The sequence below is a fragment of the Phascolarctos cinereus genome, unplaced genomic scaffold (assembly GCF_003287225.1).
Source record: "Phascolarctos cinereus isolate Bilbo 61053 unplaced genomic scaffold, phaCin_HiC Scaffold_1;HRSCAF=81, whole genome shotgun sequence".
NCBI lineage: Eukaryota > Metazoa > Chordata > Mammalia > Diprotodontia > Phascolarctidae > Phascolarctos > Phascolarctos cinereus.
Window position 1 is genome coordinate 185,205,037 of NW_027555514.1, and position 14,210 is coordinate 185,219,246.

General features: G+C 41.7%; 1 protein-coding gene across 2 annotated transcripts in view; it reads right to left on the minus strand.

Moving 5' to 3' along the window:
• Positions 1–14,210, minus strand: part of VWF (von Willebrand factor) — a 202,473-nt gene that overhangs the window by 22,366 nt on the left and 165,897 nt on the right. For both annotated transcript variants that reach the window (XM_078155450.1, XM_020994141.2), the window contains exons 41-43: positions 13,152–13,256; positions 8,236–8,441; positions 3,676–3,825 (exon numbers count right to left, since the gene is read on the minus strand). In XM_078155450.1, the coding sequence (XP_078011576.1) occupies positions 3,676–3,825; positions 8,236–8,441; positions 13,152–13,256 (461 nt within the window). The remainder of the gene's footprint in view (positions 1–3,675; positions 3,826–8,235; positions 8,442–13,151; positions 13,257–14,210) is intronic.

Consider the following 14,210-nt stretch of genomic DNA (forward strand, 5'->3'; position numbering starts at 1 on the left):
GTGATTGCTAGAGTTTCACATTCAGATAGGATGATTTCACTGGGGAGGAGGTTACTGAATCTCAGAGCTGGAAGGTAACTCTAAAGTCATCTAGGCCAACCTGTACTTGAAACATGAAGCTTGTATTAAATACACTCAACAAAAAGTTTCTGGCCTTCTACTTGAAGAATTCCAAAGACAGGAAACTCACTGCTTTATTTCACTTTGGAACAAACAACTCTAATTATTAGGAAATATACTTTCCTAGAACTTCTACCCATTTCTCCTAGCTCTTCTTTATGAGGCCAACCACAGCAAGTATTCTCCATGATAGGTCTTCACATTTGAAAGGCTTAAAAGAGTGTCATGTCTCCCCCTGTTTTCTCTTCCAAAGAATTAAAATACCCTAGTTCCTTCAGCCAGGCAACAGCATTCTCCTTTAATTATTTTGCGCAACATGAGGAGCTGAACCTGAGACCAGGGTTAAAATATTAAGGAAGCTCTCAGTGCCACCTTTCATAAGGGAATGGCTTAGAGAAAGGTGATAAAAAAAAAATCAACTCAATCTCTTCCTTCAGAGATCCAGGCTGTTTAGAATTCTGCAGAGTCCATTCTTCACTGAGAACTAAATGGCCTGTCCTTATTAGTGCCACAGTTAGAGTATCCCCTCTCATAAATGTCAAATGCCTGGGGTCCCAAGATCCCTGGGTTCTGTTCCCAATTATTCTACTGAGTTCTGCAATCTACATGTGATAGAGATACCCCAGCCTCCAGCACATCCCATCTAAGTATGAGCTAGGGGTAACCAGCGTTTGTCCACTTGCCTATGAGATATCGCGTCTTTCCAAAGTGAGCAAGCCTGACCAGTGGCCTAGCATCACAGGCTGGCCTACCCTTCCTACACCTTACTCCACTTCATGAACTCCATCATGCAACCACACACTGCCTAGCTGATGTCCTTCAATATAGGATGTTGTATCTCCCTTTACATCCATCAGCTCTGGCTTTTAGAATCCCTAGCCTCTTTCAAAGCTCAACTCAGTGACACCTTCTATGTGAAGTCTTTTCCAATCCTCCCAGGCTGTAGGGCCTCTGCTCTGAAATTACTTTGGATTTCCTTTGTATATATTGTGTATCTGCTTATCATGACCCCCACCTCCACCCCTAATAGAAGGTATGCCCCTAAAGCATAGGGATTATTTTGTTTTTGTCTCTGTAATGCCAGGCACATAATAGGTGACTAATAAATGCTTGTTAGTTGTTCAATATCCAGGTTGGTCAATTTTGCGGAGGGAATATACTCTGATATATGCCTCTGAAAGTACAAAATGATAAAGATCTAGAGCTAGAGCTGAAAGAGAGATAATCTAACCTCTCATTTACCAATAAGGAAACTGAGGCCTAGGGCAGAGGGAGGGTTAAATGAACTGCCCAAAGTCACAGAGACCCTAAGGTAAGGAACAGAATTTGAAGCCAGGTCCTCGGCCGCCATGCTCTTTTTTGGCTGCCCCATATTGTCTCAATTACTTAAGCAGTGACGTCTTTGTATATGTCAGAAGCCAAGGAAGAAGTACCCAGAGCTGTGCCTGGTCTCAGAGCTAAGTCCTCACTAGGGAGTGAGCAGCCACAATGTTCAGAAGCACATACATGCAGGATACATTCTATTCCCCCAACACTGTCCTAGCCTTGGGACTATCTGAGAAATTGCCCATTATCCTTCATGTTAATGTGCCACTCTCTGGAGGAGTTCCTATGCTCAGGAGGCCTTATTGAACTGCACAACATCTCCTTGAGACTGACAATCAACCTCACTCTTGTCACTTGGGAAAAGGAGGCAGAGAGAGGGACCATGATTTACCAAAGGCAAGAGACCGTAACCTTTTTGAGCTATGGCATCAGATCACATACAGCATTAGAGCCAGAAGGAATGTTGGTGCTCAACTAGTATAATCCCCTCATTTCGCAAATGACAAAGGACTGGGTCAAATAGATCATCTTCACCTTATAGAATTTAGCAAAAGAACTTAATACAGATGCTCTCCAAGGCATTGAACAAAACACAAAGAGTGCTGTGGTGGGCTAATTGCAAGAATTCACCTTTGTCTGGTCTAATTATGGCCCCTTTTTCTTATCCCCAAACCAAGGCCCCATTGACACAATGCTGTTATCACCAGTCTCCTCACTGTTATCATTATTATTACCAACATAATGTGTATCTTGTTCCTGTTACCCACACCTTTACACCTAGCATTATTATAAAATCTCACATAATAATGTATTTTAAGTAATGCACAGAGCCCAAACTATCATTTCCCTACTAGCTTCTCTTCCTTGGATCTGGTATTTTCAGATTTAACTCAGAGCAGAGTCTCTTCATTACTGATGCAATAGCCTTCAGACCAGAAGACCACCTAATATTCTCATCAATCACTTAACAAGAACAAGGTACTTAACTTAACAAGGTACCTACTATGTACTGGGTACCATGCTGCGTGTTAGAGAAAAGACAAAAATTTAAGTCACTGATCTCAAGATGTTAGTGAGTGACAGGCTGGAAGGAATGGAAAAATGAGTAGGATGTATGAGGGGAAAAAGTGGTTGGAATAGAAAGGGAAAAGGGGGTATTCCCAGATTTTTTCCATCCTTTCCATTTCTTTCTTCTACCTCCTTTCCATTTCATTCTAAACTCATAGAGGCTCATGTTTAAACTTCAGTATTTTAGCAGATCTGTGGTTTCAGAGGAGGTAGATTCCACCACCACTGACGTAGAACACAAGCCTTCCACACCTTAGCAAGCAGTTTCCATGAGCTGCCATGGCCAAAAATTGTTGTCACCTGGCAAACAACATTTTAATGCCTATTGGACACTTTGATCTGGATGTCCCTTAGACATCTTAAACTCAACACGTCCAAAATCAAACTCATTATCTTTTCTCCCAAACCCTTCCTTCTTCCTAACATTCCTATTACTGTTGAAGGTAGCACTATCCTCCCAGTCCCTCAGGCTCAAAACCTAGGTGTCATCCTGGACTTATCACTCTCTCTCACTCTCCATATCCAATCTGTTGCCAAAGCCTGTTGGTTTTACCATCATAACATCTGTCATATAGCACAGTATCAGGCATGCAGCAGGCACTTAATAAATATTTGACTAACTGATGATGACTCTCTTTGAACCTGTCTAGCCTAGTCTTCAGACAACACAGTTTATTGTTTAGCCTGCCCGGGAAGCCTCTCCAGCTTGTCAAGTTTTGCCAGAGCTTATGCTCCCCTAAAGTAGCCTTCAAGAACTTAGGGCTACATCCAAAGCTTCATGAGTCATTAGAGTAGTGCTTTAGTTCATCTGGACTCCCATAACTGTTTCAAAATTTGAAGAGGAATTTAATTAATGCTGAATATAATGGGAAGATGGCCCAGCATTTCTTTTCCTAGCGTAGTTGCTTTTTCACCCAGCTACTATCCATATTCCAGCCTTAACCCTTGCCTCACATTCCTTCTTTGTCCCTCTCCCTCTGCCCAGCACATCATGTTATACTTCTAGTAATATCTGAGGACTAATGGCTGTTAAAAGGATGCTGAACAGAGAAAATATGCACAGCTTTCAATTCGGGGGCTTTTTCACTCCCTTACTAGAGTCTTCTCTTTATAAGGGTTTGCTGCCCCAGCCCAGGGATGCCCACCTGGTGCCCTACTTACCAGCTGGCAGCTCTCCTCGCAGGGCTTCTCAGAGCACTCAGCCACATGCAAGCCCACGACGGCATCCTCCATGTCAGTGCAGGTACAGGTTTTGCAGCCTTCCTCCCAGAACTGCCCCACAGGGTAGACAGTGCCATGGTGCACACAAACCTGGAGGCATAAGGTTTCAATTTGTTTATACCTAGAATGAGCTAAAGGCAAGATGGAGCAGCTTTAACCAATCATGGTAGCTAAATTTCAAAAATGACAGACCAGGGCTGGGGAACTATGTGGCCCTCTAGGTCCTCAAGTGTGGCCCTTTGAGTGAATCCAAACAGAACTTCAGTGAAGCTTGGATTTAGTCAAAGGGCCACAGTTGTGGATTTACAGCAGGGGTGGGGAACCTATGGCCTTGAGGCCACATGTGGCCTTCTAGGTCCCTGGGTGCAGCCTTTTGACTGAGTCCAAGTTTTACAAAACCGATCCTTTTATTAAGGGGATTTGTTCTGTGAAGTTTAGATTCAATCAAAGGCCCACACTTGAGGAGCTAGAGGACCATGTGGGGCCTCAAGGCCACAGGTTCCCCACCCTCGTGCCACACCATTAATTTGAGTTTCCAAAGAAGACTATTGCTCTTTCTGCATCTCCCAACTATACCCCTGAAAAGAACACATAAGTAACTCTACAGAGGAGTAGACTCTGTGGGGTACATACACTGGTTGGTACCCTTTCTAGTGAAATCCAGCCACATCAAAGTTCCTGCCCTCAAGGAGCTTAGAATCTAATTGGAGAGATGACATATGCATGGGAACAAGTTAAAAAATTCATTTATTCATTTGGATGTGGTCAGACCACATCTAGGGTATTGTGTTCAATTCTAGGCATCACAGTTTGGGAAGGATATCAGTACATTAGAAAGTATCCAAAAGAAGGCAGCCATGATGGCAAAGAATCTTGAATCTCTGTCATAGAAAGATCAGTGGAAGGAACTGAGAATGTTTAGAGTGGGAAAGATGCAACTCAGGGGAACATGATCATTCTTTTCAAGTATTTTTATCACTCAGCAGCCAGCATTGTGCTATGGTGCTCTCTGAACTTGACTAGGCTGGTCCTGAGATAACACATACACAGTCATATGGGTCCTGTTGGGCCCTGGAGAACAGAACCAGGAGCAACGTGTGAAAACTCCAAAGAGGCATATTTCAACTTGATGTTGGGAAAACTTCCTAACAATTAGAGCGAACCATAAGAAAAATGGGCTGACTAAGGAAGTGAGCATTTACCTCACTGGAGGATTTAAGCAAAGACCAGATTACTAATTTTCAGATATGTTATAGTCTAGATCAGGTATAGGTTGAACTAGATGGCCACGGAGATCCCTTCCAAAACTAAAATTCAGAGAATCTATCAAATTCTTATTGAGCCTTACCTTACTATATGTGGGCAGCTAGGTGGTGCAGTGGATAGATCGCCCAGCCTAGAGTCAGGAAGTCTTCTCTTCCTTAATTCAAATCCGGCCTCAGACACTTACTAGCTGTGCGACCCTGAGCAAGTCACTTAACCCTGTTTGCCTCAGTTTCCTCATCTATAAAATGAGCTAGGGAAGGAAATGGCAAATCACTTTAGTATCTTTTCTACAAAAAAAAAACCACCAAATGGGATCATGAAGAGTCAGACATGACTGAAACAAGTGAACAACAACTTACTATGTATATGTGATACTGTGCTAAATATATGAGGGATACAAAGAAGTATGAGCAATCTTCTTATACTTAGATAGCCCATGTGTCATAGGGAATAATAGGACAGGGGTGGGGAACCCACATGTGGCCCTCTAGGTCCTTAAGTGCAGCCCTCTGAATGAATCCAAACTTCACAGAACAAATTCCCTCAATAAAAGGATTTGTTCTATAAAAGTTGGACTTAGTCAAAAGGCCACGCCCAAGGACCTAGAAGGCCACATGTGGCCTTGAGGCTACAGATTCCTCATCCCTGGTAGACCTTTGGATAAGAGTGGGTGAAACCTGGGTTCAAGTCCTGTCTCTGATAATTACTGTGTGGCCATGAATAGATCACTTAATCTCTCTAAGCCTCAGAGTCCTCATCTATAAAATGATAACAAATGATACCCACATTTATAAATCATCAACTAATCCACTTATAAAATAATGGAGTTAAACTAGACGATACACTAGGGTCCCTTCCAAATCCAGCCCTCTCGTCTCTTTTTTTCCAAACTTCTATGCTGGGAACATACTCAGACCTTGCACTTCTCTTAGACCTTCCTAAATCTGGCTCCTGCTTCTTCAAAACACATTCCTATATCCCTTGGATCAGGAGAACATTCCAAAGAATTCATCATTTTGCACCCAGAAGGGTCATAGATCCCAGACAACTAGATGTCTATTTTACTGTAAAGATAGGATGGACATTGGGCAGCTAGGTGGCACAGTGAATAAAGCATTGGGCCTGGAGTCAGGAGGACCTAAGTTCAAATCTGGCCTCAGACCAGACACTTGACACATACTAGCTGTGTGACCCTGAGCAAGTCACTTAATCCCAATTGCCTCACCAAAAAACAAAAAGAGCGATAGTTACAGGAGGGCAGCTAGATGGTGCAGTGGATAGAGCACCAGCCCTGGATTCAGGAAGATCTGAGTTCAAATGTAGCCTCAGACACTTGATACTTACTAGTTGTGTGACCCTGGGTAAGTTACTTTACCCCATTGCCTCGCAAAAAGAGAGAGAGAGAGAGAGAGAGAGAGAGAGAGAGAGAGAGAGAGAGAGAGAGAGAGAGAGAGAGTATGGACTTGATGATCTTCGATACATATTCCTCTATTCTCTTGGCCAGACCATTACCAAATGTGATAGTGCACATAAAGGACTTTTTAATCTTTACAATGCTACATAAATTCAGTTATTATTATGTTTGTCCAAAAGAAGGACATGAAGGGGAGGACTCTTACCCAGGACAAAAGTCCCACCTGGGCTCTTTAAATTTCATTCCAATCTTCCTGTTATTGTTCTTTTTCACCAGAAAAGAAACATTTTGGGTACAGAAGTGGGGAAAAGTGACTGAGTCCCGTGCCTATAACCCACTCTTGCCCTCTCTCCTTAGTAAGTACCCTCCCTGCAGCTTCTCTGAAGTCTCTAACCTGCACTTGGTACAGTAGAAAGAACCCTGGCTCTGCTATTACAAGTTGCAGTTGTTCAGTCATTTTTCAGTCGTGTCTGACTCTTCGTTGACCCCATTTGGGGTTTTCTCAGCAAAGGTACTAGAGTGTTTTGCCATTTCCTTCTCCAGAGGGCTACATGTGGCCTCCAGGCTGCAGGTTCCCCATCCCCGGTCTAGATATATCTAAGGTCCCTCCCAAATCTAGCCCTTTAGTTCCTCTCTTCTCCAGGCTTCTCTGCTGGGAACATACTCAAATCCTGCCCTTCTCTTAAGAGACCTTGCTAAATCTGGCTCCTGCTTCTTCAAAATATATTCCCATATTCCTTGGGTCAGAACATTCCAGAGACTTCATCATTCTGCCTCTAGAAGAGTCATATATCCCAGGCAACTAAACGCTTATTTTACTGGAAAAATAAGACAGATTTGATGAGCTCTCGAGTCCCTTCCAACTCTGGAATTTCATGCTTTCCCTCCTAAGAAGCCCCAAGAAAAGATAGGCCACAGAATCCCTCAATCACTTGTCAAGGATTTTTCTCTGAAAATTTGAAGATTTCTGAGATCTCTGGTCCAAGATTCTGTGACCCCCAGTTCCTCCTATTTCAGTTTCCTTCAAGTCTTTCCTTCACAATGAAACCTTTTTCTTAATTCCAGTCAATACAATTTTTCTCCTTCCTGATTTCTCACCTCTTAATGTCAGCATGATATAGTTTATTGGACGATTCAATTCAATCTAGTCAAGTCAAGGCAGCAAGTATTTATTAAGTGCTACTATGTGCCAGGCACTGTGTTAAACACTGGGGATATAATGAAAAGCAAAAACGATGCCTGCCTCCAATGAGTTTACAAACTGGTGGGGAGACATGCAGACAAAGATGTACAAAGAAGATATAAACAGAATAAATTGGAGAAAATCTCAGAGGGAAGGCACTAGCATTAAGAGGGACCAGAAAAGTTTAGTATTTTATTATTTATTGACTATATTGCCCTAGATTATTAAGCAGTTCATAAGCTAGTGCAATAGGGACAATACCTAAACTCTACTTCTTTGTATCTCCCATGTGCTTTGCACATGGTAACCATTCAGTAACTACCAGATGAATGAATAAATGAATTGTTTCCTAATTGGTTCGTGTGCTTGCCTCTTCAATGAGGCTTTAACTTCCTTAAGGACAGGGACCCTTTCTTCAACATATTTACTCTGTCTCCCACAAGAACCTAGAAGTGCTAAGGATATAGTAAGTTCTCAGGGGGAAAAAATCTGTTGCATTCAACTGAATTTCTATTTAAGGTAGGGACAGAACCCAAAGGTCCTGATTATATGATCATCCTCAGTTTGGAGACCAAGGAATCAGATTGGGGAAGACAGATTCTGTATATTAGGAACACAGAAGCTGCAGACACCTTACCTTGTCAGGGGTGCAGGTGGTACTGACACAACCACAATCATTAGTGATGGAGGAAGACAGGTAGCCCAGGGGGCAGCTCACAGTGGAATTAAAACAGCTGCAAGCGCATTCATACTCAACGCAGCATTTTGTCTTCCTGGGAGTCAATATCCGGTGTGGAGGGCATGAAGGGATAGGCTCATTTTTACACTCTTCCTCCTTGCAGGCTGAAAAGATGGACAAACACAGAAGAAATGCACTCTCTACTGAGAATTTCACCCAAGGATAGCTGGCAATGTGATCATAACGTAAAGTCTGAGTACAGAGTTTGCCCAGAATATTAAGTGGGTGATATAAATGATCATGGGCCTCTCCAATTCAGAGTCTGAAAGAAATTAAACAGGATCTAAAAGAAGCTAAACTTCAGGGAAGTGAGGATTTTAGTCAAAATTGAAAATATAAAATTGCCTTCTTCCTTAACCCCAATAACATCTGTCCCTTTGGATATTATTGAGGTTCAGTAATATCACATGAAGTATCTCTATGACTCTGGAAGAACTCAACAATATGATTAATTACTAGAATAATATAGAATTATTAGAATTATTTTCAAGATGATCAGTTATTTGAACCTCCTTAGAAGGTTGCACTAAGTGGTTTTGATGTTATTCATAGACCTGTATTTCCACTTCCATGTTACTGATTCTTTTTCCCCTCTTTTACTCCCTCTCCCTCCTTTTATACCTGCCATCATTTGTATAACCAATCCCTATCCTCTGGCCCATCAAATTCAAAACCACTCTATAAATACTATCCCTGTATGCCATGCCCTGTGTTTCCCTTCAAAACAAAAGACCCCCTTCTCCCACCACCCAAACACATTCTTCAGTAAAGCCAATATCTGAGTTAGCAGAGTATGGATTCTTCTGGATTGGGGATTTCTATCCCCTGGTAGATTTCATTTTCTTCTCACCCTGTGTCTAAATGATGCTTTCAGATGCTACTATGTATAGAATGATTTTATATACATACACATTTGTGTCTAATGGTAGCCATGGGGGGGACAGGGGAGAAAAAAACAGAAAAAAAAAAAAGAAATTTACGTGATGATTTTATTATATATTTGAAAGGAATAGCAAATTGCACATAACAGATTTGCAGTTCCATGTACAAAAATCTCTTTTATTGTACTATATCATCAGAATGCTTATTTTATTTCATAAATTAAAAATAAAATAAATTAAAATTAAAATAAAATAAATGATACTTTCAGTCCACAGAAGTCAAGTCACTGCAAACTCTCAGTGCAGGGAGGGAATTAATTCTTGATTCTGTCTTTTATATTTGATTTTATTCTGTCATCATATTCTGTATTCTATGTAATAAGCCTGGGCCTCTTCTCTGTCTCTGGACAAAGCAGCTCATGTGTGCTAAAGTTCGGCTTCTCCCTCTCTGAAGAGAGATACCAAGGGTACAATTGCCGCTCATTAAAGAAAAACTCTGTTTTATGGGATACTCCTATAAAACATTGTCTCAGCATTTCCTGCAAGGTTTGTAGGGTATCCCTGAGAACCTAGGACTACCTGACCTTGTTTCATCTTTAACAATTAAGGTGGTCTTATCTAATTCCCCAGTGGCCAGTAAGCCTGCCCTTATCAGAAACCACAGCATACAACTAGGCCTCATAAAATTCACAAAGGCATTTCTTAGAAATAGAGAGAGGTGGTCAGCATCCCACCTGGGGCTATGCCTGCTTTCTTTGATGTAACCAATAATTTCTCACCTCTATAAGGCTGGCCAATTACATGATTCTTGTTCTGTTCTTTGTTCTATGCTTATAAAAAAAAATATTGCATCCTCAATTCAGGATCTCTTGGCCAGAGGCAGGGTCATTAGACCCATTCTTTATTATCAGTTGCATGCCCCTGTTAACAAATGATATCTTGCTTGGAGAATTGCCTCAGTTTACCTCTTTGTTAAATTTCATTCATGACAGTAGGTTTACCTGGGAGCTAGAGAAAAAAGTTAAAGGGGGCAGCAAGTAACTTTTTTAGAGGAGAGAGAATTTATCTCTCCCTTCAGATCCCTGCACGAGAGCAGAGCAATCCACCATGTGACTGTGAAGTAGCTTATATATGACCCCTAGAAAATTCTTACTTCTTTTCATCTTACTTTCCTTTTGAAGGCAATGTGATACAGTGGAAAGAACAAGGATTCTTGAGTCAGAGGATTTGAATTCAAATCCTGCCTCTGATGCTTAGAGGGTGACCTTGGGCAAATTACTTAATATCTCTGTTCTGAAGAGGTTGGGCAAGATGGCCTCTATAATCACTTACAGTGTAATGCAGAACATTATTTTACCATTTAGGTAGTAGGGCCCTTTAGGCAATGGAAAGCAGAAGTTGCTGCTTAATCTTGCCCCAGACCTCTTTCCTCCTAAATCTAAACAATAGTGAAATGTACTCCTGCATAGCTTAAGCACAGCCCATACCTCCAAAGCAAATGGATAAGAAAACTTGCAATACAATGGCTTTAGATAATTATGTTTATACCTGAAACTAGGACACCTGGTCTGGTTTGTGTGATCCCTGACCTGTAATGATGGGATGCTCGGATGCTTGTGCTTATACTTTTGCCCCAAAATGCCTCCCTAGTCTCAGAAACACTATCTCTAACAACCACTCCCCAGCCCAAGGACTCTGTGCCTAGCAGTATTCATGCATGGGCCTCAGCAAGACCCTTATCTGGCTGCTCAGGTCCTAGCCCTCAGATCATATCTCTGGAAAACTTCAAATTCCTTAGCAAGACCCTTATCTGGCTGCTCAGGAAAGTTTGCAGAGCATTATCATATCTACACAGAGGGAGAAGGGTGTCCTTGACCAGCCAGACTTCAAAGATCCATTCCCCTCCCTGTCCTGTATACTCCCTATATAAACCCTAGCTCGACCCCTGATAGGGGCTGCTTGATTTGGATGTGAATATCCCTGGCAGCCGTGCGCTAATATAATAAAGTCCATAATTTAAAATTAGCCTGGGTGGTCAACTCGCTAATTTCTTGGTATAACAACAGCTCTAAATTATCCTCCTATGGTCCTGTTAACCTCTAAAAGAACATGTTCTAGCCAGCTGTCTACAAAGACGTCTATCTACAGGGACAACAACCTTCCCCAAGGGTTTGGGTACACATACTTCCAGGAATAAGAGTAGAAAGGAGATTTTTTAAAAAAAAGCCTTTTTCTCTAAGATGAAAGAATATTCATTTCCTAGGGGGCAGGAGAAAACAAAGCCAATATGGATTCCATTTCTTACTCCAGTGGTCTCCAAAGTGGGGGCCCAGCCCCACGGGGGCTGTAGCATGACTCCAAGACACGTGAGGGTGGGAAGTTGGATCACGTCCTACTCTACCTTCAATAGCCATCTCCTGGATTATCTCCAACACAACTACATTCCCTCACTCCACCTCCTCCCAAGGCTGGGTGAGCTCCCAGTTTCTCCCTTTCTGTCCTGGCAAGAGCACCTTAGGACAGTTTTAACCTAACCATGACCTGACACACACACCAGCAGCTGTGCATGTGCTGCTGGGAAAACAACTCCTTCCCTTTCCCCAGAATATACAACTATGCTTTCTGGATCACCTGGTGGCTGCAGTGAGAGCCCCTCACCTGCCTCAGTATGTCCCAGGTGGTTTTGGGATCTGGGGCAGTGGCCAATGAGTAGTAAGAGCACAATATGGGAAGACAGGAATGAATTATAATCTACATCCCAGATCTCATTAGCTTTCCCCAAATCCTCCCTTCTTCTGAAACTCCCTGTTATTGTCCAGCACAACACCAACCTGCCAGTCATTCAAGTGTACAACCTCAGTGTCATCCTTGACACCTCACTGTCACTCACCCCACATATCTAATCAATGGTCAAATCTCGTCATTTCTACCTCCACAGAACCTCCCATACTTCTGTATTGTAGGTGATCTTTTGCCTTATCTTGGCCAGAATTATCTTGCCCCGAACCAGGCTCCCACACTACTTTCTAGACATCTCCACATCATGCCACCATGTGTGTGACCCTCTTGTTCCAACTCTTCTTTCTTTATATGTTGTTTTCCCCTATTAGTATGTAAGTTCTTTGAGGACAGCAACTATCTTGCATGCTTCTGATTGTGTCTCCATCATTCAGCATAGATCCTGGTTCAGTAGTAAATGCTTATTGAATACTCTACCATCCATCTATCTATTTATCTATCTGTCTGTCCATTTATCTTTCCATCCTTCTACCTATTCATATATCTATCTATCTATCCATCTGTCTATCTGTCTAATCTTCTCTCCATTCACACAGTCATCAACCTAGTTCAAGCCCTCATTGCCTATTGCAATAGCTTTCCAATTGGCTTCCCACCCTCAAGTATGGGAACCTCTCTAACACTCTACCCAGGAGTAAAGCCTCCACAGATTTTTTCTGTATAGCCCTTCACAGTAGGAATGGTTGGATCATTAAGAGACAGTGGAGTGTAAGAGAGGTTCCTAGGACTACACAGAACATCAGAGTTAACTAGAGTAGGGGCACTTCCAGAATAAAATGACACAAGCTTCCAGGAAACAGTTTGAGTCTGGACACCTGGCACATTTGGCTTCCCAGTCTTCAGAATATTCCCTTGGTGTCAAACTTATTCAACAACTGACTTCCACATTCATCTCAATCCCTTGAATATCTAATGATGCACAGTTTCTCAGATAGCTGATCTAGCCTGACCTTCAGATTAGATTTGCTTTCCTTCAATCTTGAATCTTACTTCTTCCACTCCAGAAAATGATTAGCCTTTAATAGCATAAATGTACCCTCCTCCCAGCCAGGAATTTCCCTAATTATTGGCTCAGGCAAGCTCTATCTCACAATCCAGGACCTTCACCATGAAAGACTAACCCAAAGGCCTTACCACAGACATAGTTTGGTCTGCATTCCCCTGGGTTGGTCAGCACTGGCTGAAGACCATCTTCACAGTGAGGCACAGAGGGCAGGTCACAGCTCTCTGGGTCACAAACTAAAGAAAAGAGAAAAAGGAAAGAGCTAGTTAGCAGCAATAGGCAGTCCTTAAGATGCTCTAATTGAACTGATCAGTGGGTTAGAATCAGGTGTTCAATGCTTAATATTGAAGGAAACAAAAATACGTAAATCCTGTCCCTAGGAAGCTTATAGTTTAATGCCAGAAGACAGGATAGTCTAGCACTTGAAAAAATGAAGAATAATTATAGAGACATTCAAATACATATATATACACACACACACACACACACATATATATATATATATACACACATATATACATACATATATATACACATATATATACATATACATATATATATATATAAAGCATAGTATAGTATTTGGTTTAAAAATATTTAATTTAGATTGTTGAAAACTAGAAATAAGTGAATTAATTAAAAATTTAAAAAATATTCTTAACCCAAAAAAAATATTTAATTTAAATTACCAATTTGGATTTTCTAATCATTTAAATAAGGGCTGACTTAAATTTTACCTTTCTTTGTGTAATGGGGGAAGGAGTATGTAACTGGCCAAGGAAGGAGCAGTCTTCAGAGCAAGCACAATATACTTTTCCTAGTACCAACTCACTTGGACGTTTGGTGAGCCTGCTTCTGAACAGGAGTAACAGAAGGTCCTTTTCTCCACATCAAAGCATGAACAGGTAAGTGTTCTTTGACTATTTCTTATCTATTTATTGTATGGTAATGAAAAATCTTGTAATGGGCTGTCAAGCCCGAACTGAATGTGTACCCAAAAGACAGAAATAGATAGAAATGTGCTCTCTCTCTCTCTCTCTCTCTCTCTCTCTCTCTCTCTCTCTCTCTCTCTCTCTCTCTCTCTCTTTACCCCCCACCCCAAACCGTCCTTCCCTCCCTCCTCCTTTTCCCTCTTTAAATGTGTGCTTTGGGACTCCAACAGCTAAACATTTTGTGACCTTCTTTATTCA